The following is a 22,270-nucleotide window of genomic DNA, read 5'->3' as shown; positions in this document are numbered from 1 at the left end:
TGAAAGAATACGCTCCAGTATCTTACAACCTAGCTGGAATTCCTTTCTAATCACCACACCAGTCAATTTTATATGGTCTGTAGCTGTTCTAGGACATATCGGCTCTTAGGAATACTGGCACGCTCTGCTCTTTTAGCAATACTACAACTTATTTCCTTTAGCAGCGCTACCACTCGAAGCCCAAAGCGTTGCGCCTACACGCAGGCCGTCGAAGCGCGGTGCTGGTGTACAGCATTAACTCTGCATACACGGTCTGCAGCTACACAGCCATTCACCAGGCTGGGCTCCAGCACCGCAGACCTCACCATCTCCACACATAAAACTGGGAGGAATTCATGTCAAAATGGATAACTTGACTTGTGCAGTGCGATCTGCTTGGGTTTCTCTCTCCCGGGTGTCTTAGAAACAGAAGAACTGATAAGGAACTGCTCCTCTGCTTTCTCTCGTTCCTCCATTTACAGGCTCAGCACCTTGAGCACACCCTTAATTCACTGCTACAAAAGGAAGCAAGTATGTTCTCAGGAGGACTTCAACACACACCTCGGTGCCTGCTGGACCAGGGCCGGGCAGCACCATTCCACAGGACCCCGCTCCCGTTTCCATGGGTTTGCACGCACCAACCATGAAGAAGCCCAAATTCTGAAGAGAGATTTCCATGTTATTTATTATCTGTGTTACAGTTGCAACTGGGAACACGGGGAGTGACTCGTTCCAATTTTAGCGACAACTGTATTTACGCTCTGCGTAGAGCCGGCCGATATAGACATTCCCAAGCCCTGGCTTTTTATAGCAAGCAGAAGCACCCACTCCACCCCCTCAAAAGCCTTTTCTAACCTCCAAAGCCTGCTCACAGCCTTGCACTCTTCAGAACAAGCATATCTCCAAGCTGAAGATGCCCGTCAAGGTTCAGCCCTCGCTAAATCTGATGTGGAGGCAGCCCTTTTTCAATTTGGCTCATCTTAGTTTGAAGTTTGGCACAATATTTACAAGATCAGTCCAGAGAAAGACGTGCCTGTCCCCAGGATGCTCAAGGAGTTTGTCCTGATGTCAATGGGAAGAGTGGTCGTCCACTGAAGGGGAAGTAACGTTAAAGGATGAAGATCTCTCCTCTTGGCTATTAGAGCACGAAATGACCTCCAAAAGCTCTGTAAAATTCTACACCTGAGCCAAGAGAGTTCTTGTTGAAGCAGCAATGAGATCTCCATGAACTTCGCAACTGCAGAAGGTTCCCAGCGGCATGTTGACAGCAGGAGAGTTCAGGTTACGTTAACAGTTATCGTTAACCACCAATTCCACCTTCTCCCGCCCATTTCTGCCTCCTTCCCTCTCTCCAGAAGGAAGCCAACGCAGTTGCAGGGACACCGTGCGTCGTCCAGGGCTCTTATGTGGTTCGACACCAGTTCCTTGGGGGTGTGAAGCACGTTGTCCTGGAGACTGCCAGCTCAGACTCTGCTGCTCAACAAATGCTGGTCCTGCAGTGGGGACTTCTTTGTTTGCTTAATAGCATGAACCCAGCACTACGTAATGGAACTGAGCCGCACACCAGGGACAAGTTAACACAGCAACAATGGCATGAAACAGTTCTATTTTTTATTCCTTTACTACTATCACCGCACGAGGTTGCTTCTCTTAACTCTTACTTCATTTATTACTGGCTGCCATGAATGACCATTTATAAAGGAAGGCTGCTAAGAAAGAGACGGGGGAAGGCTGACGGTGATTTGCGAAACACGCCCCATGTAAAGGCAACAGCTGTTCAACAGAAACACGAACCAGCCTACATATTGCAACCCCGAAGGATCCAGTTCTGAAAACTGATTTTAAAAAAACTGGCTTGGTCAGTGGGCTGAGCAGGAAGATGGTGAGAAACCCACACGACGTCTGCTGCCCCTTCACCACGTGTCATGTTCACCAAGGGACACATTCAAGATGAATTCAAGTGCCTTCAAAGAAAACATCTGTAATCCAAGATGACATTTCTGCTCACCATCTATCCCTCCACACTGCTGCCGCTTTTAGCAACATGCACTCACACAGTTGGCCTGCGTTGACGGAGAAGATATAACCCCAGGGACAAGAAAACTAGCATTTGCTAAGCACATCTACACCAGCTCCAACCGCTCCTGAGAAGGTCCAGGTATAGTTTTCTATACAAATCCAAAGCTGCTGAGCTGAACGGATGCTGGGAGTCCTGAGTCAGCCCTTACAGCAGGACAGGAAAAGGTTCCAGTTCTCACCCTGCCTCAGAAATGAGGCTCAAACATCCTTTGGTTGTGAGAGTCTCTGATCTTCAAAAGGTATTTGCTGGCCTGGGAACAGGCTTCGCACATCACCTACTTGCCAGATCCAAGCCGGGAGAGAAGGGGGTGGACACAGCAAAGAAGTTAAATAAATAAATAAACCATACTGCATGGTAGAAAGACACCTAGGAAGGATACAAAGACAGACTGGATATACTTGCTTCATGCAGTTAAATAACAAGTCAATTTTGGTGCAAGCAAAAGCTCAACCACCAACACGGCAAGTGCCTCCACAAAGCCTCTTCCCAGTGCCAAAGGCTCCAGCCATCGGCTTCGCGGGCTCTGCTCCCAAAGCGGGAGCATGCCCCAGTCCGAGAGAGACCAACACAGTCAACAGTGCAAAACAGAGACTTTAATTCAAAGCACAACGTGGGAGGAGGCGGGGGACTGCAGCTTTGGACATCGAGCAGCCCTGCCTGCTGCTACGTGTGGACCCACCGAGAGGAGCAGAGCCCTGAGAACCAGACGTGGATGTCAGTGGGAGTCAGAGGAAGGCAAGCAGCTGACTGCCACGTGACGGGGACACGTCCCAAGCTGGCTGATAAGACTCAAACAAGAATTAGCTGTTTGAAGTTCAAAGATCCCTAGCAGGACAGCCGTGCAGACTCAGGCAAGCAAGAACCACAGAGCTCTACGTGAGCTTCGTCCCACCTCCTCAGCAGGTCCCAAGCCCAGGGACACCGTCTCCAGGGAGCAGCGGCCACAGCTGCAGGGGAAGGAAGCACCTCCCCACCCTCTTTTGGTGCTGTATTTCACATTCTTAGTATCCCTCTCATGCGCAGATGTCAACATTTCCACCCATCCTTTTGCATGGAAGACCCACTTCCATAAGACAACCAGGAGAGGTGTGTTCCTGACCCTCGGGCAGCTTTGGGAAACCACAGGCTTTAGCACCGCCAGCCAGATGCTGCACAGCCATTTAAAGCACGGTGACGCTTGCCAAAAGCCACACAGCAACATGGGGGGCAGAGGCGGAGATGCCTGGGTCTCCGCTCCGGGCGCTGGCTGCTGAACTGCTCCACTGGAGATGGACTCATCACGTCCCAGCATCTCCAGCACCGCCCCAAGAGCAGATCCGATTGGAAAGCCAAGACAAAAGACATGTCCCATTTAGGAGTAAAACAAGACTTAACTCCAGTCTTCCATTTTCATTTAAACTGCAGGTTTACAAAGTTGTTTCAGGCAGGTCAAGAGATCCATGTCCGCCTCCACCCAGGGCCGAGCCAGGAGCAGACAGGACAGTAGCAGTGCTAGAAAGCTCTGCTTTACCTCTGCAGACACTTGCATTTCACTGCCTCCTGACTTCAACTCTTTTCTTGCTCTCCCTCCCCTGGGCACCACTTTACAAGAGGGAGCAAGTAGGTCTGGCAAAAGGAAAATCATGGGGGGGAAAAGACCCCCAATCACAAGCAGGCTTCCCCCCCGCAGCAGTAAAGCAGTGCAGCAGCAAAGGCCAAGCAGCCTGGCTGGGGGCAGTCCCACCACCCCCTCTGTGGTCTGCGGGAGGGCCAGAGAAAGGATTCCTGCTGCCCCTGAGCCTCAGCGAACACCAGCCCAGAAACCCATTCCCCCCATGCTCAGCCTGGGAACCCCAAGAAGAAACATCCCCCCTCCAGCTGCAAACTTGTGGACCACCTCAGTCGACCTGTGGACGCGACAGCTCATCTTAAACACGGCACCAGCTGTTTCTGCCCTCCTAGTGATGCTGCTGCTACGATCTGGACCACGTCCCCATTCCTTCACCTGCCTTGGAGACATTGCCGCTCGTCGCACTCAAGTGTGGTCCCTCTGCCCGAGGTCCAGCCCCATCAGTGAATGACAAAGGGAAAGAGCTTTCTCCAGGTATAAGTCACTGTCCTGGGCCATTTATGCTTTTTGTTTCCAGCGCGGGTATATAAATGCATGTATAGCTGCATGCTTGTCCCCCCACGCTGCCTTTGCCCAGGTGATGCCTCCCTAAAAGAGCTGGGGAACATGCTGCTTCGTGGGGAAATCCCTTTGCTACGGGGCTGTCGCTACAATTTATGATCAAGCAGTAGCAACCACAGTCACCTTGTGCCACTGAGGCCAGCCCAGCCCTGGGGCAGCAAAGCTCAGAGGAGGAAACGGGGAGTGCAGAAGGCAGGTTGGACCCAGCGATGAACATGTGCGAACGTGTGAGGTTTTGTGCCCGTTAAGAGGGAGCCTGGGCAGGTGCCGCTCAAGCAGTGTCTTTGCATAGCTGTTCCCACAGAGCCGGGTCCCTCTGGGGACCTTGTCTCCAGCTCTGGAGCCAGCTCAGACCCCACCGCCCAGAAGGTTCCCAGATTCACCCGAAACAAGAGCGGTAGTGGGAAAGGAAGACCCAGGGAACCTTGTGTAAGAGATGGAGGGAGGGGGCTTTCCTTACCCAAAATAAGGGAGATGGCACCCTGGGTTTCCAGCAACCCACAGACCTTCTCTACAACTTCCTCAACCCATGTCAGACCCCTCCTTGTGCAAGCAGAGGCGGCTGCCTACAGGCACGTGCAGGCTCACACCTCACCCCTCGTAGTGGTTTCCCAAACCAAACACCAACAGGAAACTTCAATGAAATTCAAAAGGGAAACTGCAGTTACTACTGCCCAACACATACACACGCATCTTCCTCCCCTCCACACCCCCTTCCTCCTGGGAAGGGAAGCAGAGGGCCTTCACTGCAAGGCAGCCCCTACTCGAACCCCATTCACACGCCCAGAGTCGTACACGGCAGTCACGCTGCCCGTGGACGCAGCAGAGCTGAGCAGCACAGCCCCGGCCCGGTCGCTGGCGAGACATCCCCGTGCTGGGGACGTGCAGGAGGAGCCGCTCCGGGTCCCGTCTCCCGTGCAAGGCCGGCGAGTGCTTTGGATCTGTGGTTGCCGATGAGGATGTGCAGGAATGAATGGGCTGTGCGTAACGGGCAAGGTGATGAGGAAGGGGTGCGGGGAGGAGGAAGAGCGCCGCATCTCCGCTGCCTTGACTCCTCCCGCAGCCTCCTTAGGATGTCACAGGCTGGATGGGGAGCAGGCTGCCGAACTTAAAGTGCTGGATCACAGGAAACTTCTCCAGGCACTGCAGGAGGGGAGATAAAGAGGGGTGAATTCAGGAGACATTTGCACCTTACCCACGCAGCCAGAGCTACACCGTGCCTCGGCGGTCAGGAGGCAGCGAGCTTGGGGCCACTCGGCTCAGCTGCAGGCCGAGGGATCAGTCCCACGTCTGCCCCTGACATTCCCGTTAGGCTTCTCAGCCCAGTAACACTTCATAACCCCACCCACCTTCCCTCCAGCCAGAGCCTTTTGCTTGCTGAAATTCAGGCCTGGAGCATGAGCAGAAGAGGCACGTTTCTGTCAGCAGCTTTCTCTCTCACCACCTCTCATTGCTCGAGCCGATCTCTTTGAAGAGCTTCACCCTACAAACCCTTTGAGAACTGCAGAAACTCCCTGGGGAAGGGACTCTCCCTCCCCAGGACGGTGCCCACGTTCCGGGTTCAAGGCACCACCCTGCAGCCGCAAGGCACTGCCCAGACTGCATTCTGGATTCTTAGGTCTTTGATAATCAAGTGGCAGTGACTTTGCTGCCACAGTTTAAGATGTGATCCTAATCCCAATAACCCCTCGCCCCTGAAATTCGCACCCTCCGTTGCAGAGTTAGGGTAGAGGGAGTATGGATCACAGATCAGTCACACACGTCCACCATGCAAGCTCAGCTCAGAGCTCCTTTGTCCAGCTAAGCCCGGGCTCTGCGCAAGGAGGGTCGGGCTGGGAGGGCACGGCCCCTCTGCTTCGCTTCCCACCAGGGCAGGACAGCCAGCGACTGCCGTCAGTAACCACGTCGAAGCTGGCCAGCACTTGCCCGGCGGAGCCAGTCAGAGCTCAGTTTTTTGAGTCACTGCAGATTCAGACTGCCTAAAATTCACGGAGAGCACAGAGCAGACTCACCTCCAGACACACAGACCTCAGCAGTACGTGCACACCGACCCAGCAGCTGCATCTACGCTGACATGACCCGCGTCAGCTGTGAGTAGCTGTGCTAAACAAGGGCTGGAGATCACCTCACTGTGTTGCAATGGGGACTCATCTACCAGGGCCATGCGGCTGTGAGATAGTGGCCACCTCCTTTCTGCAGGCAGAGGGGCAAGTTCTTCCCTCCCTAGACAGCATGTTATGACGAAGAGAAGAGAAACCCAAGTGCCCTGTGCCTTGGGAGGAAAGCCTTTCCCCTGTACCCAGCTGCAGCACAGGTCTGCTGACGGGAATCTTATTCTACAGGAGATGTAAAGTACATGGAACCAAAGCACAGCAGCTACCAACCCACGGGACCCCATCTAGTCCCAGCAACCCCTCAGAACAAACAGCATCTCCTCGGAGCAAGCTTGGATGGGACGCTGCACCAGGCAGGTGCCCAGCTCCCCACAAGCTGCAGACCCAGCAGCCAGAGGTTGTCCAGGCCACATCGGCTCCTACCTGCAACCAGCAGCCTCCCAGGCAGATCCTGGGGACAAGATGCTCGGCTCTTCTTTGAGGCACAGTCCCTTCCTACCACCAGGAGGCAAGAGCCATGTTGTCATTACAACTCTCCTTTCCACAGGAAGGAGCCTTGTGCCCTCCACGGGACCAAGGTGAGCCCGCCACAGCAGGGGAGATCCCAGCTCTGGGGATGGGGAGGAGGGGACGTGCTGCAGAATGTCTTTGCCCCAAGGCAGGGCACACGCAGAGGCAGGCAGCCTGCCCATGTGCTGCTGTCACGGGCAAGCGGAAGGATTTTTGCTCAGACGCCCAGGCCTACGGTAATCCCTTTGGAGCCAGACATCAGACAATTGCTTCCAGCACAGCTGAACTGCTCACAAGCACACCGGAGCCAAGGCAAGTTTGGAGGTGGTGAAGTACAGCACAGCTGTGTCCACTCCTGGGGAATAACAGCCATGCAGAAAACCACAAGCCTCCACGGCAAGGCACCAAGGAGAAAGAAGTCTTGCGCCCATCAAGGCACATCACCTTCAAAGCTTCCTAATGCGTGGGATGCTCAGAGCTGCTGCCATCTCCCAGCACAACCACTTACACAAACCGTCAGAGGAAGCAGTGCCGGATAGCAGTGACATGAGGCAAGAACAGAGAGAAACGACTGCTGGAGATGACAGCTAGAAATGTCAGCCCAACTAGCTCCAAGGCGTCCCACAGAAGACCAGACTTGTTTGGGCTTCAGATGAAGAGACTTCACCATCAGTGGGAAGAATGGGTATCCATTCCACTTAACCGCCAGCCCAAGAAGAGTCAAGTAGAGAAACTTCTCCTCCTCTGTCCAGCAGGACTAGCACAAATTTACTGGATTATTAGAAGTGCCACAAGACAGAACCCTGCTTACATCACTTGTGAGTGAAACTCAGCCAACACTAGCTCAATGAAGGGGACAGGCTTATTTTCTTCTTGCCATCATCTTGAGCACATTGAAGGCCTGCTCAGGACTCGGCTGGGGAGCAGAAACATGCATCAGGTCCAACCTTTAAAGATGGAACTAGGACTAGATTAGTTACAATGGAAAGTATTTCCCGACTGACTGCAGCAGAGCAGGAAAGGTCAGGAGACTCAAAAGCAGGCTCAGGGGAAAAACATCAAGGCTGCTGCTTTAACCACACTCTGTTCGGTTGACTTCTTCACTCGCCTTTGATGGAGAGAATAAGAAAAGCCCTTGCACTTCCAAGCGAACACATCTTCACCCATTATATTTATACTACAAAATAGACACATTTTAGATTTCATAAACACATAGAGCTGAAGACACTTTGTCTTCAGCCTATGGCCCATCCACAGACCCTGCAGCAAGCACCCTGGAGCACCTGGATCCAGACCAGAGCTCCAAGCCACATGGACACACCTGAGCTTTCTGTCGGCTGTTTTAAGTCATCCCACAGAGGGGACAGAGCAGAGACAAAGCATCCAGAGTGCTTTTTAAATGAGCCAGGTCTGGGGACTGCCCCACTCCTGCCAGGTGAGAGCGGGTTGCGAGCGAGCATTTGATTTCTTGCGATCTGATTCCAGCAAGTGACCCCTTCGCCCTGCTGCTGCCTCCGCTCAAAACCTGGTCACGGTCAGCACCGCCTGGCACCGAGTGCCTCTCAGCCACCCCAGACGTGTTAAGGAGCTGGAGTCTCCATCCGAGTGTCTGATTTCACCTGACCTAATTGCAACGGGTGATCAGAGGGGCACGGAGAAGGGAGGGGAGGAAAAAAGATGAAGTCTCGCTCTCACCTTAGCCAGTCAGTCAAAAAGCAACACCACAACCCCAAACCTTCCCTCTCTTTACTATCACACACTCTGAGCTCTGCCACAGAAGCTGCCTGCCTCGTGCTGGACAAAGACCCACGTCAGCACTTCGGGGCTGTTGGCTCACTTATCTTCTGCTACTGTTGGCAACAGCTAACTGGAGAAAGGCTGCAAGGGTGAAGGCTACACAGCTGGGTACATTGAGCAGAACCTTGCTCCTGGAGCCAGAAGCAGACAGACAACAACATCTTCAGCAGTGACTGCGGGTGCCTAGCCCGAAACACCCAGAAGGATCCAGTTTTCCACGGATGAATCCTCAGCAGCTCCTGAACATTGTGTCATTCCCAGAAAATCGGTCAAAGAGATCCTCTAGTTGCAAATGTTGGTAAAACCTGCACGGCCAGCCACACCATAACTGAAAACTCTGCTCAGCCACACTGCCATGTCCATGCTCCTCTTGTCTCCCAGGCCAGGCAGGGAGGCTCCCCAGAGCAAATATAAAGAACCAGTGAGGAGTCCCCCCTCTCCTCTGCCCATCCAGGTGAATGCAGGCACCATGCAGTGCCAGGAGAGGACATCGCTTTATGAGGATTACGTGCTTAGGAATAGATCTACAAATGTTCTTTGAGGGAAAAAACTAAATTTAAAGCGCTTCGGTAGACTCAGTTTCTACATCTTAGCCTAAGTTTGTGTCACTACTCTTCCCAGCACTTTCCGCATTCTTCCCATGACACAGCTACATCTCTAAATATTTCTAGAAACCCACCAGTACTGGATTCAGCATTTTCACACACAACGTTATCTGCTATTCAAAACAGACCAAGGCCTCCACAAAAACCATGTCTTGGGTGCACCCAGAAAAGCCAAAGCATCTCCTACTCTCTAGAGGATCCCTGGGCTGTGCTGTCCCCGACAGGCCAAGCAGATCTGCCACCATGCTGCACCCTGGGCAAGCTCCTCCACTGCCAAGCTCCTCCAGCCACGTACGTGGCGCACGAGGTGGGAACAAACATACAGCACAGGACATATGGGCACCAGGCAGGAGCACCCGAACAGCACGGGGCACATAGGACGCCAGGGGAGCACCCAAACAGTGTGAGAAGGAACTGGTCCAAAGGAAAGGAGGGACTGAGGCAGGGCTGTCCAGGCAGCAGCAGACCACGCTCAGGCTCTAGGTTTCAGGGGACCCATGTTTCACTCTTAACAGCACTCCCAGAGCTGGGGTCTTCCCCCCAGCCCCCCAGCTCTCACACCAGAGCCTCCAGATCAGGGTTTCCCAGCAGGCAGCGTCTCCAGTCCCCGTGACAGCTAAAAGCGGGGGCAGTCCCGGAGAGGCAGCCCAGGGGCACCCCTCCGAGGAGCAGCCAGCGGAGGGGGTCGACCCCTGGCCCCTCTTCTTCGGCCGGGAGGAAAGCTGAGCTGGGGGCGGAAGGAGCCAGCGGGCCTGGGAGTGACACCTCGCAGATTACAGAGGTATGTGGCCTGGAACTAAACACAGGATGTGCAGTGCAGAGGAAGGGCTTGGGGGAGGGAGCGCGCTGGGTTCGGCACAGTTAACCCCTTTGTGCGCTGGGCCTGAGTGGAGCTGGCAGAGGCTCCCAGCAACAGGAGCACAGCAGAGACCATGGGGTATAGGATTAACTCCTTCAAGCCCCACTGATCTCCCCGGCTGCACCAGGGAGCTGCGCCATCCCTGCTCCTCCAACGGTGACTCCCTGCAGAGCCAGCAAGGTCCCATCCTTCTCAGCACAAGATGCCGCCTGTCGGCCGTTCCCTCCAGAGGCCCAGATGTGGTGGTTCCTGTCCTGCTTCCTCGAGCTCAGGGTTAGCTCGAGCAGGAAGGAGAGATAAGGGAGAGCCAAAACTGCCCGGTTCCCCAGGTCAGGGTTTGCCAGGAAAACCTGCTGGGGCTGCGCCAGCAGAACCCCATCGGGTGGAGGGCTGCCAGGACAGGGACGTAGCCGTGGCCTCGCCAGCCTGGCACGCGGCACGGATGGGACTCATAGCGAGGGGAGATCGGCAGGAAGCATTCAGCCTGCTCTGGGGCTCCTGAAACATGGGCTGATAATTTAACCAAGTCTCCTCCAGCTGGTAAAACAGCAGTGCGGAGACCGGAAGGATGAGCGGGTCAAGGCATCTGCCCTAGTTTGGAGACCTGCAACTTGTACTATGGGAAGACAAGAAATGGCAAAAGTCTTGTCTGCCAGCAATGGCCATTTTGGGATTGGTTTTGGGGCAGACACTAGGCAGGCAGGAGCCTGTTTCTAGCCAGCAGCACCTGAACAGCCAAGGGCTCCCAAACCACATTTAGCATGGGGTAGCAATGGGCTGTGACAGGTCCCTCACACCAAGGAGCAGAAGGGAAGAGCTGACCCACGGTGGAGTGGAAGGGAGGAGACACGTGGGCCAGCAGCCTCCCCCTGCTCACAGCGCTCACCTCTGCCTTGTACATGCGGATGAGGCCCTGGTTGACCTTGGACCAGGAGGGCACGGCGCTGATGTTCCAGAGCTGGTTGGAGTGCTCGGCAAAGGGGCCCGTCTTCATCTGGAAGAGACCCGAGAGCAGGGCTGAGGGAGCCGGGCCAGCCAGGAAGCTCATGCACCAGCAGTGACTCACGCTCACACTCTCTCCAAGCAAACATTCCCACCAAGCCCTGTGACCCACGCACCAGCCACCTCACTGCGCCTTCCCTCCCTCCCGCTGCGGCCACATCACACAAAGCTGTAGCAATCCAGCTCCCCCCTTCCCCGATAAAATCAAGCCTTTTCCTGCCATGCTTTCCTAATCAGACCTCCCTCTGCACACCTCCCTTTTAATGACTGCATTAAAAAAGCCCCACGTAAGTCCCGTTCTCCCCCCACCCCCCAGCAGAGCTTGGCTCAATGCTGTTCCTATTCTACCCAGAAACCTCCCAGTGCAGCACTGCTGGGCTTTCCAAGAAAATGACTCATTCCCCATTCAGATCAACAACAAGCAGCAGCGACAACCGCCGCTGCCTTCCCTGAATACAGAGGGCAGTGCAGGTTGGCAGCAGCTCCGGTGTCCGCAGCCCACTCCACACCTGCCTCTAGCCGAGGAGGGCTCCGGGGGAGGCAGGAGCAGAGGGGACAGGCTCCAGTCCCGCTCTCCAAACCGGCAAGTTGCTAGCTTGCAGCAGATGCTTTGATTTTTTTTTTTATGGTTTTGGTTTTGTTTTTTTTTTTTTAGTACTTCAGTGTTTCTCCTCCCAGGGCAACGGGTTTGGAGGAGGGAGGGCAGGGAGGAAGCTGCAATCAGGGACAGTTGCATGTGGATTCCCTGGGTAGTTGTCTCCCCTTCTCCTCCATGAACAAAAACAGACCCTCAGGGAGAAAAAGAAATACAACGCAGCCACTCTGACTGAGCGAAGTTCCCATGACATCAGAAACCACAAGGCCGAAGCTCACGCTAAAAAGGAGCGTGGGGAGAGAGGAATCTCTTGGACTCTTGTTCTCGACACGGGTCTCGAACAGCTAACCCTTTCCTTGATGCACGCACAGGCCTGGAGCGAGGGTGGGAAAAGAGCCTCCAAAACCACCTCTCTGCCTACTGTAAAAGCAAGAAAGGCCGATCAGTCTGCTCTGGGAAACTGCTGATGCCCTTCTGCAAGGTCTGCGTGGCACCAGCCTACAGCAGAGAGTGAGAAAGGGGTGGGGGGAACCCAAAACAAACCCACTGCCTGGAGGACAACGTGTTTCAAACCCGCTGACCTCGGGGCTGCAGCACGGGGTCTGTAGCTTTGCCGGCTGCCAGGAGAGCACAGACACATCCCCGCTTCCCCTCCATGGTTCTCGTGAGCTGGGGGATGACGGATGAGGCGCCCAGCCGCTCCCGCTCCCCTCCGCCATGCGCGCTTTCCTTGCGGATGCAAGATGAAACGCACACATACACAAAGCACGTTACCCGACAGAGCCGGTGCGTCGTTAAGCGCGAGGATTTGGCGCCGGCAGGCACCCGAGTGAAAGGCTGCCGGGGAGCTCAGCGCCAAGCGGTTCGCTCAAAGCACCCCCCCGTACAGGAGATCTGATTGCGTGCGTTTCGACGCCAAACCTTCTTCCAGCACCGCTGCTCTTCACAGGGGCACAGCTTGCATCAGCCACCACCACTGCGCTTTGCTTCTCCTCCCTTCCCAAGCTGGAGCGAGCGTGCCGGAGAGCATGGAGGAGGCAAGCACGGCTGGCCAGCCCCACGCTCATGCCTGGCACAGCCACCACCACGGCGCTGCTCAGCCGGGGCACCCAGTGAGGGACGGCTCGGCTGTGGTTTCAGACTGGGGAGGCAAAAATAAAGGGGACAAGGGGGGAAACAAAAAAATAGTCTCCTTTCAGCCACAAAGGGTGAAGAGGGAGAGCCGGGGGGGAGAGCGAGAGGCAGCGAGCGCGCTGCAGTCCCGCAGTGACCCCAGGGGAACGGAGTGAGTCAGAGCAGCCATATTGAGCAGGAAATTACTCACAGACGCGGCGTTCCTGCCTCTCGGTTCCCAAGAGAATCGGCCTTTTGTAAATGGTTCCTCTGTCAGTGCCGGGGGGGAGGGGGACGGCTGAGGCCGTGCTTTCCTGTCAGCTCCTTCCCTTCCAGCCGAAACTCGAGCCCTCCCTTCCCAAACCTCCAAATTTAGAAGCCAGATTGAAGCTGAAATTCCTGCTGCCTGCCCTGGGCCCTCGGAGGAGCATCCGGGGGATCGCACTGACCCTCCGCAACAGCTGGGGCATCCCCGGCACCCCACTTCTGCACAAACACACGCAGCCCTGCCATCGCTGCCGCTCACAGCCCCTAGTGCGGCCGGCACCGCAGAGACCCTCCCAGACCCTCTTCGTCCTCGCACCTACAGGTACCACACACACCCCACAGCACGCTTTGGCAGGCAAGGGGGCAGCAGGGGGATTGCTCGAGTCCCAGCCGGCTCCGTAAACCTCGCCCTATTCAAGAACCACGCGTTCAGGTCCAAAACCACCCTGCCGATTTCCCAACAGCAGGCCGGCTTACGCAAGGCTCGCTGTCGTGCCCGGGTGTGGTGCAGCTGTACGGAGGATGCCTCAGTGGGTTCAGCCTGGACATCATCTCGCTGCTACTTTAAGAGCCTGAGGTTTAAATATACACGTGGTAAACACCACGACAACGTACATTCATATCCCTGACACGTCACCCAGGGTCTGAAAAAAATATCTGCTCAAGAGAATATTCTCTAGGTTGAAAGCAAACAACCTACCTCAGCTGTAGCTTGCTGAAACAAAACCTGCTCTCATGTCGGTAAGACGTACCAGACCCACTATGGGAACAGTTGTAACGTTTGCTAAGTGTTTAACACCTTTAAAGAAGCGCTGTTTCCAGCTGACAAGCTCAGAATAAAATAATATCCTTCATTTATTAAAGTCTTTAATCCCTTCTACCTTTTTCCCTGCTATTTTGTTTCGTTGTTGATTTTGGAGAGAAAGAGTTTGGCGGGCACTGGAGGCTGCCTCAGCCCCCCCTGGTGGCAATAGCAGCCGTCCCAGGCGCTTGGGAGAGAAAAGAAATCAAATTTTAAAAGCAAAGTCTTTACAAAACAGAAACAGCGCTTGCCTGAAATGGACTGAAAACACCGTGCCTTTGATAACCCAGGTTGTTGCCATCCCTCAGCAGCTCACGCCAGGAGGGCTCCCTGCCACCAGGTGGCACTGAGGAACTCAGCAGAAACACCGAAATCCACGACTTTCAACAAACATGCGGCAAAAGAAGTGAAATCACTTATTTTAAAAGCCGACTGAAAACGTAACTTTTGCAGGCAAAAGCAGAGTGACCTGAAGAAGCCGGATGGTGCTGTGTATTTTAAATTTCACATATCATCTGTGCACTGCACAATTTTCTACACACCTGTCAAGAGATGCAGGTTTTTATGGTTTTAACAGGTTAGTGTACTGTCTGGATATTACAGAGCCCGAAATTAAAATAAATCTTGGAGAATCTTGGCTCCTGCTTTCCAGTCCTCACCTTGATCGCTTCCGCCAGCACTTCTTTACTACCCATGGAACAATTTAGCTCTGTATTAAGGGTCAAACCCAGCAAGGTGCCAAGTACCAACAAACTCTACTAGATTCAGCAGTAGTTGACACAGCACCTCCTGGGGTTTGGGCCAAAGGCTCCTACAAAAATTTCCTACAAGAAAGGTTAAGTTCATATTCTGTAACCTCCCTTCTCATCATTAAATTAGAGAGGTGAGGAGCAGGGAAAGCGAACAAAGGGGAAGAACTGCACTCTGTCCTTCAGAATTAATCCCATCAACCCTCTCTTGCCAGAGACAAGAAATCCCTCACCACCACAGAGCACATGGCTCTTGCTCTCCCTGCCCAGACCGTGCAGCAAGGTGGATGGCAGAAACATGGCCCGGTCACCCACTGCAGGTGAGGGCAGAGAGCCCTGAGCTACCTCACTGAGAAACACTGCCTGTGGTCGGCAACGCGCCGAGTATCACCGGTCCCTCACCCCAAGGCCCTGCAGTGCTTGAGCAGAAACACGGTCCTGACAGTGCTGCCAGCTGGGCAAACTTCAGCACCATCCCTGCTCTACATTGTTTGCAAATAAGGCGCAATTAACGGGCAACTCTTTTGGTAGAATCTGGAGTAGACCAAGCTGCACGGAGGTTTGGGAGCCCACCCTAAGCAAGGGGAGGTCTAGGGCTTGCTTAGGCAGCACCCAATGGCTGGAGGGGAAGGAGGTTATCTCGGCAAGCCCAGCCATTTTGCAGCTCCTACTTCATCTTCCTAGCATACTTGGAGGCACGAGCCATCTCCATTCAAGTTCCCACTGACTGATCCAAGTGATGATCCAAGGTTATTTGGTTGCTCTTTTTATAACTCCCTTCAACTGCAATCCACAGCCCATCTAGCTTAATTGTTCCTTCCTCTCAACATCCCTGTCTCAACTCAGTCAAGGAGAGCACCTCAGACATGCAGCAATGGTTCATCCACACAGTTCCATGAGAGCGAACAAACAAGCAAAGGAGGAAGAGAAAACCACAGCCAGAGCCAAGTATCTAATATCAAGATAACCTCCCTGTGGGATCAACCTCCCAGTCCTCACCTCTGTAATGAAGAGGATGCACTCCAGGAACATGAAGTCCTTATGATTTTCGTTTACTGCCTTCTCATCAACAAAGTGTCGAGGCTCCAGACTTGGATGGTCTAAAAGGAGTAAGAGACAACAGGAAGCAACCTGTACGGCACCCCCATTCTGACAGGAAGCTCAATCAGATCCTGCCCTGCCCCTCTTCCAGAAGAAACACAATCCTCCCATCAGAGCTCTTCAGAAGTCAGCACAGAGCTGCTCCCTCCATCTCATCTCCCACTCCAGTGCCTCAGCAGTGAGAGCACCTGGTAAATTTCCCAGGGCAGAAAATCTGTTTTCTAGCACCAAAATCAAGACTCTCCTTTTAAAAAACTTGTAGTCATTGCAATAAAGACAGGTGTACTGTACAAGGAAGCCTTCCATCTCCCAACATAAGCAACTAGTTTTGTTTGGAAAGCTGAGAAAAAAAAAAAAAATCCAAGCCCCAAGCAAACTCTTCTGCTGTACTACAGACAAATTTGACATATTTGAATTTAAAAGTCAGTCCCGAGACCCATCATCTTAGCAACCTAGACAGACGGGGCAGGGGGCAGGCTGGGACATGAGAAGATTTTCATTAGTACCTATCAGCTGGGAACTGCCCCATATGAAAGGCAGAAACTGGAAGTCATCCAAGCCCCACACACCCTGGCTGCCAGCAGGCTCCATCCTGTAGGTCTTCTGAAGTTTTCGCATCACTTCTAGGTACCTGAGACCAAAGAGAGAAGGAAGGATTAAGACAAGGCCTTATTCTCTCTTCATTGACTTACGTGAGGACAAGAACAACCAGTTTGGAGAAGGACACAACCTTTATCACTTGCAAGCAGGGCCCCCACATACGTCACAGTACACAGAAAATATATTCAGCTCGTTTGCCACAGAAAGCAGCCTGACGGTAGCATTTTAAAAGCAGCACATTTTAAAAATGGGGGTTTCTTTACACCAAATTCACTAAGAAAGCAAATAGCAGGGGTTTACTTTATCTGCACTGTCTCGTATCGGTGCAGATCTTTCCCCACAGTTATTTCAAAACACTGATACTTCACTCACCTTCAAAAAATTCCAGAAAGCTTTCCACTTACGGCAACCGCTACTTCCACTTTTCAGGCGGAAAATGAAAACTGGAAGTACTATTGAAGGAAACTGCTTCCATGCCACCAAACAGTGATGCACCTGGGATTAGATCTCTAGACTCCAAACACCCATTCCACCATCTTCATCACTACCAGCTCTACCTCCTGGGCTGGGAACACATCGAGAGGAGCAGGGGAGGCCTGCCAGTTTCAGAGGTTTGGGGGTTTTTTTGTTTTTTGTTTTGTTTTATTTTTTAATGCCTGAAGAGATGTTAGATGCTCTGATCAGATATTCCTGTCTATCAGAAAGCACAGAGCTGTACGCACACACCTCTGCAGAGCTCAGTAACTTGCGTACAGCTAAAGTAACTTTCCAGAAAGACACTCAGCCCCTAACAGACAAGATCCTATCACCTCTTTTGGAAATAATTATAATGGATCACTGTGCAGTCCATTAAAAAGTACATCTGCCTCCTGATTTTGTTTCAATTTGTCTTCTGTTTTCCCATTCTGCCCTTTTTCCCTAGGCCAGCAAGCCCTTCAGCACTCACGTTCTCTAATTATGCACACATCTTTGTACAAGGCCTATGACTTGCACAGCTCACACTCCAGGAGGAGGCTGCTCTTACAATTTCTCACTCCCAAATGGGTATAGATGAGTGGAGGAAAGGAGGCACAATCAGCCCAGACTACAGCAGGCGTCTGGTGTACAGGACAGGTAGTAACATCTCCCACATAGGCAGCTGGAAGCAGACACTGTCAGGGATTTGCCCCCAAACAGCCCAATGCTTCCAGCCCTTCTCCTTTGATTACCTTACCTGTTAAAAACTTTAAAGACGATAGCCATCTGGTCATCCACTCTGAGCACACCGATTTTGCAGAGGCAGCAGAGAAAGGCTGCAAATGCAGCTTCATGCCCTGGAGTTAAAAGAGATAAAGAGATGTGACACTGGCGTCTCTGGTCCCCAGGACAACCTTTCCGTGGGCACCGCAATGGCTCTTCAGAAATCACAGCAGTCACATTCCCCGTGTCAAGAGCCCCAGCCAGCCGTCCCTAAGGAGCTGCCTCATCCTGTTAATGACATGAGCTGACAATATTTCATCCCCACACAGCACCCACCCAAAGTATACCTTCTAGACATTCATAAGGTGATTAGGAACTCTGAAGAAAAACAAAAGTTCTTGAAGAAAAACAGCTCCAACACTGGGCATGCTGGGAGAGAGGCATGGCCTTTCACAGCAGTTTAGCACAGCAGGGGTAGGGGAGCACTGCAGAGTTGTCTGCTCAGGGGATGCAAGAGAACCTCACATCTGCAAGTAAACAGATTTCCTCCCACTTCAAAAATATCTGTGTCTGAAGAATGCAGATCCCACGATGCTGCTGGGAACAGCCTATTCCAGAACGTACTGGGATCTCAGGCTGAGCCTCTGCAGCTTGGTCCTCCAGCTAACAGCAAAGAAAAGAAACAACCAGCAAGACCAGAACAACGCCTTTTAATGGAAGGGACCACAGAAGAATGGAGGGTACAAGATCAGCAGCTCCACGCTATGAAGAAGTGCAGCTCCCAGTGCAAGAACAAAGTGCACCCGTGGTCTAGCCACCACGAGCTAGGACATGGGCCACTGGCTTGGGACACGCCAGGAGGGGAGGAAAGGCTGAATTTCCTTCCCTGAGCTGACAAAACCCCAGCCAGTGGGTCCCTTTCCAAAGACAACATCTCCCCCTGGTGCCGGCGAGTTGCAGCTCTCCCGGCAAACACTGCTCAGCCTCCTGCTCTTCATCCTTTTACCCACGTCCTCCTCCCTACCCAGGTCCAAAGTCGTGTCTCCTGGCACCCTCAGTGCCTTGTGGTGAGGACGCTGTCCTCAGCACACAACCTGTCCTCCAGACAGAGGAGCAGAGCATGTAGAAGATTCTGGATTTAAGTCTAACTGAAGCCAGTGTAGTTACTCCAACCTGCAACTCAGTGTTTCCTTAGGTGCAAAATGCTTCTACCTTCAGACTTCAAAGCCCCTCAGTAAGCACTGATGTCATGTCCGTGGTGCACCAGACCTCAAATCACCTCCCACGGAACACAAACTTGGTTTCCATTTCAGTCGTAATTCAAGTAATTATATTTTATCCCTCTAAACTGCCTACTGCAGATCAGCTGTACCTGGTAAAGCAGCTCCTGTAGCTTATCCCAGAATGGCTTGCACAGCTCGTTTCGCATTTCCCCAGCTGAGACATGAAAAGGGTGTCACAGTGCTAGCACAGCCCTGCTGCCAGCCCCAGCCCACGCTGGATGTAGGGCCCTACAACAAAGGTGTTTGCTTCAAACTGGCACTAAAAAAGTGGCAATAACATATTTAAATAAATGCAGCACCAGGCTCCAAAGAGTCACCACCCAAGGAAGTTAAGCCTCAACCAGCATGCACCCCCTGGTACCTGTGCCATAGTCAATGCGCGTGGAGTTCCCCACAGATTCTTTCAGGTACACGGCCACTTCTGGCGCAGCCTCTGCCAGATGCTTGGGGATCACTGTTGCCACCAACTTTTCTGCTTCCTGAAAGACACAAAAGACTCCCTCGAGTGAGTGCAGATCTGTCACTGTCCCCGGGAGCAAGTCACCCTCTGCTGAGACACTGTTGCAGAGCGGGAGCGACAATGGTGCACTCCTACAACAGCCAGAGCTAACACGACAGAGAAGCAAATTCTCCTGTTGAAGAAGTCATCTCCAGAGATGGAGCAATTCAGCGAAAGCTTGTCCTGACACTTATCCAGGCCACACGCATCCTGTAGGAAAAAAAAGCTTCACCATCCAAGTACATCAACCTAGTTACCCACTAAGTCATCTCCAGGACAACGGCATTAACAGAGCAGCAGACCACCTGCAAGCTCATTGCTGCTGAGACTATGCCTGTGCCACCTCCAGAGCTCGGTGCAGGACAAGTGCTCTGAGCTGAAGGAAGTCGAGCAGTTTCACAACCTGCCTCTGATTTTGTGTGCCACCCATCAGCTAGCAGACACCCTAGCAGGGTGTAGCAGGCAGCTACAAAGCAAAGGAGCTCCTGGGCTTGGAGGGCCCTCATGGATCATGCAGAACTTGAGACCCAGCCAAGAGCATTTACATGGACCATATATGCTCTCATAAGAGGCAAAGAGAGCACCAGATCAAGAGTAAGTGACGCAGACCGAGAGGTGGATCCTTAACAGCTTATCTGAGCAACTCCTCCGTAGACTGCCTGGCTGCTACACAATGACCAGAGCCATTCTTCTACTCCTGCTGGGCATGCTGCCCTTCTGTAGGAGCTGCATGTAACACTACATGACATGCTCACCTGGTCTAGTTTGGCATACCAGGTCCTGAAGGCTTTGTTCCCAAAGCGAGAAGGTTGATCCACTGGCGGGGTTTCGTCGATCCATCTGTCAAGGGTGTTCAGAAGAGCCACCAGCTTTTCAATGGGCTGCAGAGACAAAGAATATGAGGGGTTATGGTGACATAAAACAGAACAGTCCCTCCAGCTCTGACATCTCTGCCCTGGATTGGAGTCATCAAAGCCCACACCATCCTTCCCAAGGGTGGCAAGTGGGAATGGGAAGTGCCAACCCTCCCCAAAATGCAGAGGGACTGCGAAAACTGTCCTTCCCCTCAGAAGATCAGTCCAGTACAAAGCCTAGCCTGAGGCAGGCTCTCCAGTCGCCCACACAGCCTTTCATGAGCTGCAACAGCACTATGCTCTAAAACCTCTGGGAGCAGAGCTACAGCAAGCTTCTAGCTGTAGGGCATACAGGACTGAGCAGCAGGGAAGTGCTGCACAATTCATGGATCTCCAACACAAAACTCAGGCTCTGCATCTTGCGGGTCCTGCACGTCCCACGGGACACAGCACAGCACTTGCTGTATATCCTCACCAGTGGCTGATGATGTGATTTAGAGGTCCTTCTCAAGGCCTCTAATCCCTGTCCTGAAGTGTCTCTTAGGAGCCAGGATTAGCAGCGATGGTGTTGGCGTTTGTACAGTGCCCAGCGCAGAGGGGCCTAAATCGCAAGTCAACCTTCTCAGCACGATCCCTGTTGCTTCAAACTCATACCAGCCCGACCACTACGACAGCTCCAGCCCAGGGATACCCAGCGCACATGGCAAAACACAACCTACCCAGGGGAGGAGGCAGGCTGGTTTGCTCACCAGTGGTCTCATCAGAGCAAGCATGAGAAGCTCTGGGCTCTCAGAGAAATGTCGCATCAACACAAAGTTGATGGGAAGACAAAGGCAACAGCACAACAACAGAGCCGTCTTTCTTACACCTAGTGCTGGAAGGAGAAAGTGAGGAACCTGTGTAGGATGTCTGAGGGTGACTGGAGGAGACAGTGCTGTGGCCATGAAGGAAGAGAGGTGCAACAGGCGATACAGCACGATGTCTCGAGCTGTACCGTTAGGACCAGGGCTGGCCAATGCACACAGCCTCCTCCCTGCCTTGCCCACACAGCTGGGGAACGGCTACACCCCCCACACCAAGAGGCAGCACTTAAGGCAGCTCCAAACAGTTTTGGGAGGCTCTGCTGAAAACTGGTCAAGCCTGCCAGAGGCTCTGTGATTATCCTCACCCGACTCCAAGCAGCCAGAGAGCTGTCAGCCACCACAGCAGCTGGCCAGGCCCCGGGCAATGTAGGCTCTTCTGTCTCGAGAGGGGATTCCTCCTTCAAGGGGACAAAGAGGACAGCAGAAGCAGTGGCTGGTTTGACTTTGCTGGAGGCATCGACCGCGTGAAGCCGGCTGGTCTCCTGGGCTGTGGTTCAATTCTTCACGCTGCCTGCCGGGAGGACGAGGAAACAGCCGAGCCCAGCAAGTTTCTAGCCCTTGAAGTGCCACTCGAGGGGGGCAGGTGGAGAGACAGGCATGGCAGAGCTGTGCTGCCGCTGAACCAGCTGCGGATCACTCCCCATGGCCTCCGCTCCCAGAAGGAAGGGTCTCATGGCAGGCACAGCCTCCCACAGGCAGCAGCTCCTCAGGAGACGAGGACGTGGTGGGATCAGCCAGTGGGATCAGGCAGGGGAGGGATCCACACACCCCACAGGACCTTGACGCTTGTCTGCTGAGCCAGGCTAAAAGCTGGGATAGAGGACAAGACCCGAGCACTCCAGGAACACAAAAGGCCCAAGTGCCAAGGGACACAGTGGGCCAGAAGCTCTGGGTGCCCCGGAGAGGCTGGCAGCTGGAGCCACTAATGGGCCAGTGCCCCAGATTCGCGTGGACCGAGGCAGAGTAATCCCCTCTGCTCCAGCTCCCTGCTGCCCGAAACGCTGCAGAAACCCGGTGTCTCCCCCCTGCACCGGGCCAGGTTTGGACTCAGCTCTACTCCTGCCTGGCTATCGCACTCCCCCTCCAATTAAGCAACAGCGTCCCCAGCACTGGGTTGCATTAAATAATTAAATCGTGCTGGTGATTTATCCGCCGGCACCAGCAGCTCATTACGAGCAGCGACTGTATTTCAAACCCCTCTCAGCGAGCACTCCGTGCTGCCTGGATAAATGGCTGGCAAGGACCGGCT

General features: G+C 53.4%; 1 protein-coding gene across 1 annotated transcript in view; it reads right to left on the bottom strand.

Annotated features, from left to right (window-relative positions):
• Positions 1–646: 646 nt before the first annotated feature.
• The window catches only part of PTPA (protein phosphatase 2 phosphatase activator), a 29,146-nt gene continuing 7,522 nt past the window's right edge, over positions 647–22,270 (bottom strand). Inside the window, exons 4-10 of the mRNA XM_075439300.1 lie at positions 20,060–20,185; positions 19,167–19,284; positions 17,557–17,656; positions 16,250–16,374; positions 15,642–15,742; positions 11,001–11,108; positions 647–5,372 (exon numbers count right to left, since the gene is read on the bottom strand). Of these exons, the coding sequence (XP_075295415.1) occupies positions 5,298–5,372; positions 11,001–11,108; positions 15,642–15,742; positions 16,250–16,374; positions 17,557–17,656; positions 19,167–19,284; positions 20,060–20,185 (753 nt within the window). The 3' untranslated portion in view covers positions 647–5,297. The remainder of the gene's footprint in view (positions 5,373–11,000; positions 11,109–15,641; positions 15,743–16,249; positions 16,375–17,556; positions 17,657–19,166; positions 19,285–20,059; positions 20,186–22,270) is intronic.

This window comes from Opisthocomus hoazin, chromosome 19, assembly GCF_030867145.1.
Source record: "Opisthocomus hoazin isolate bOpiHoa1 chromosome 19, bOpiHoa1.hap1, whole genome shotgun sequence".
NCBI classification, from domain to species: domain Eukaryota; kingdom Metazoa; phylum Chordata; class Aves; order Opisthocomiformes; family Opisthocomidae; genus Opisthocomus; species Opisthocomus hoazin.
This window is presented reverse-complemented; position numbering and strand designations above follow the sequence as displayed.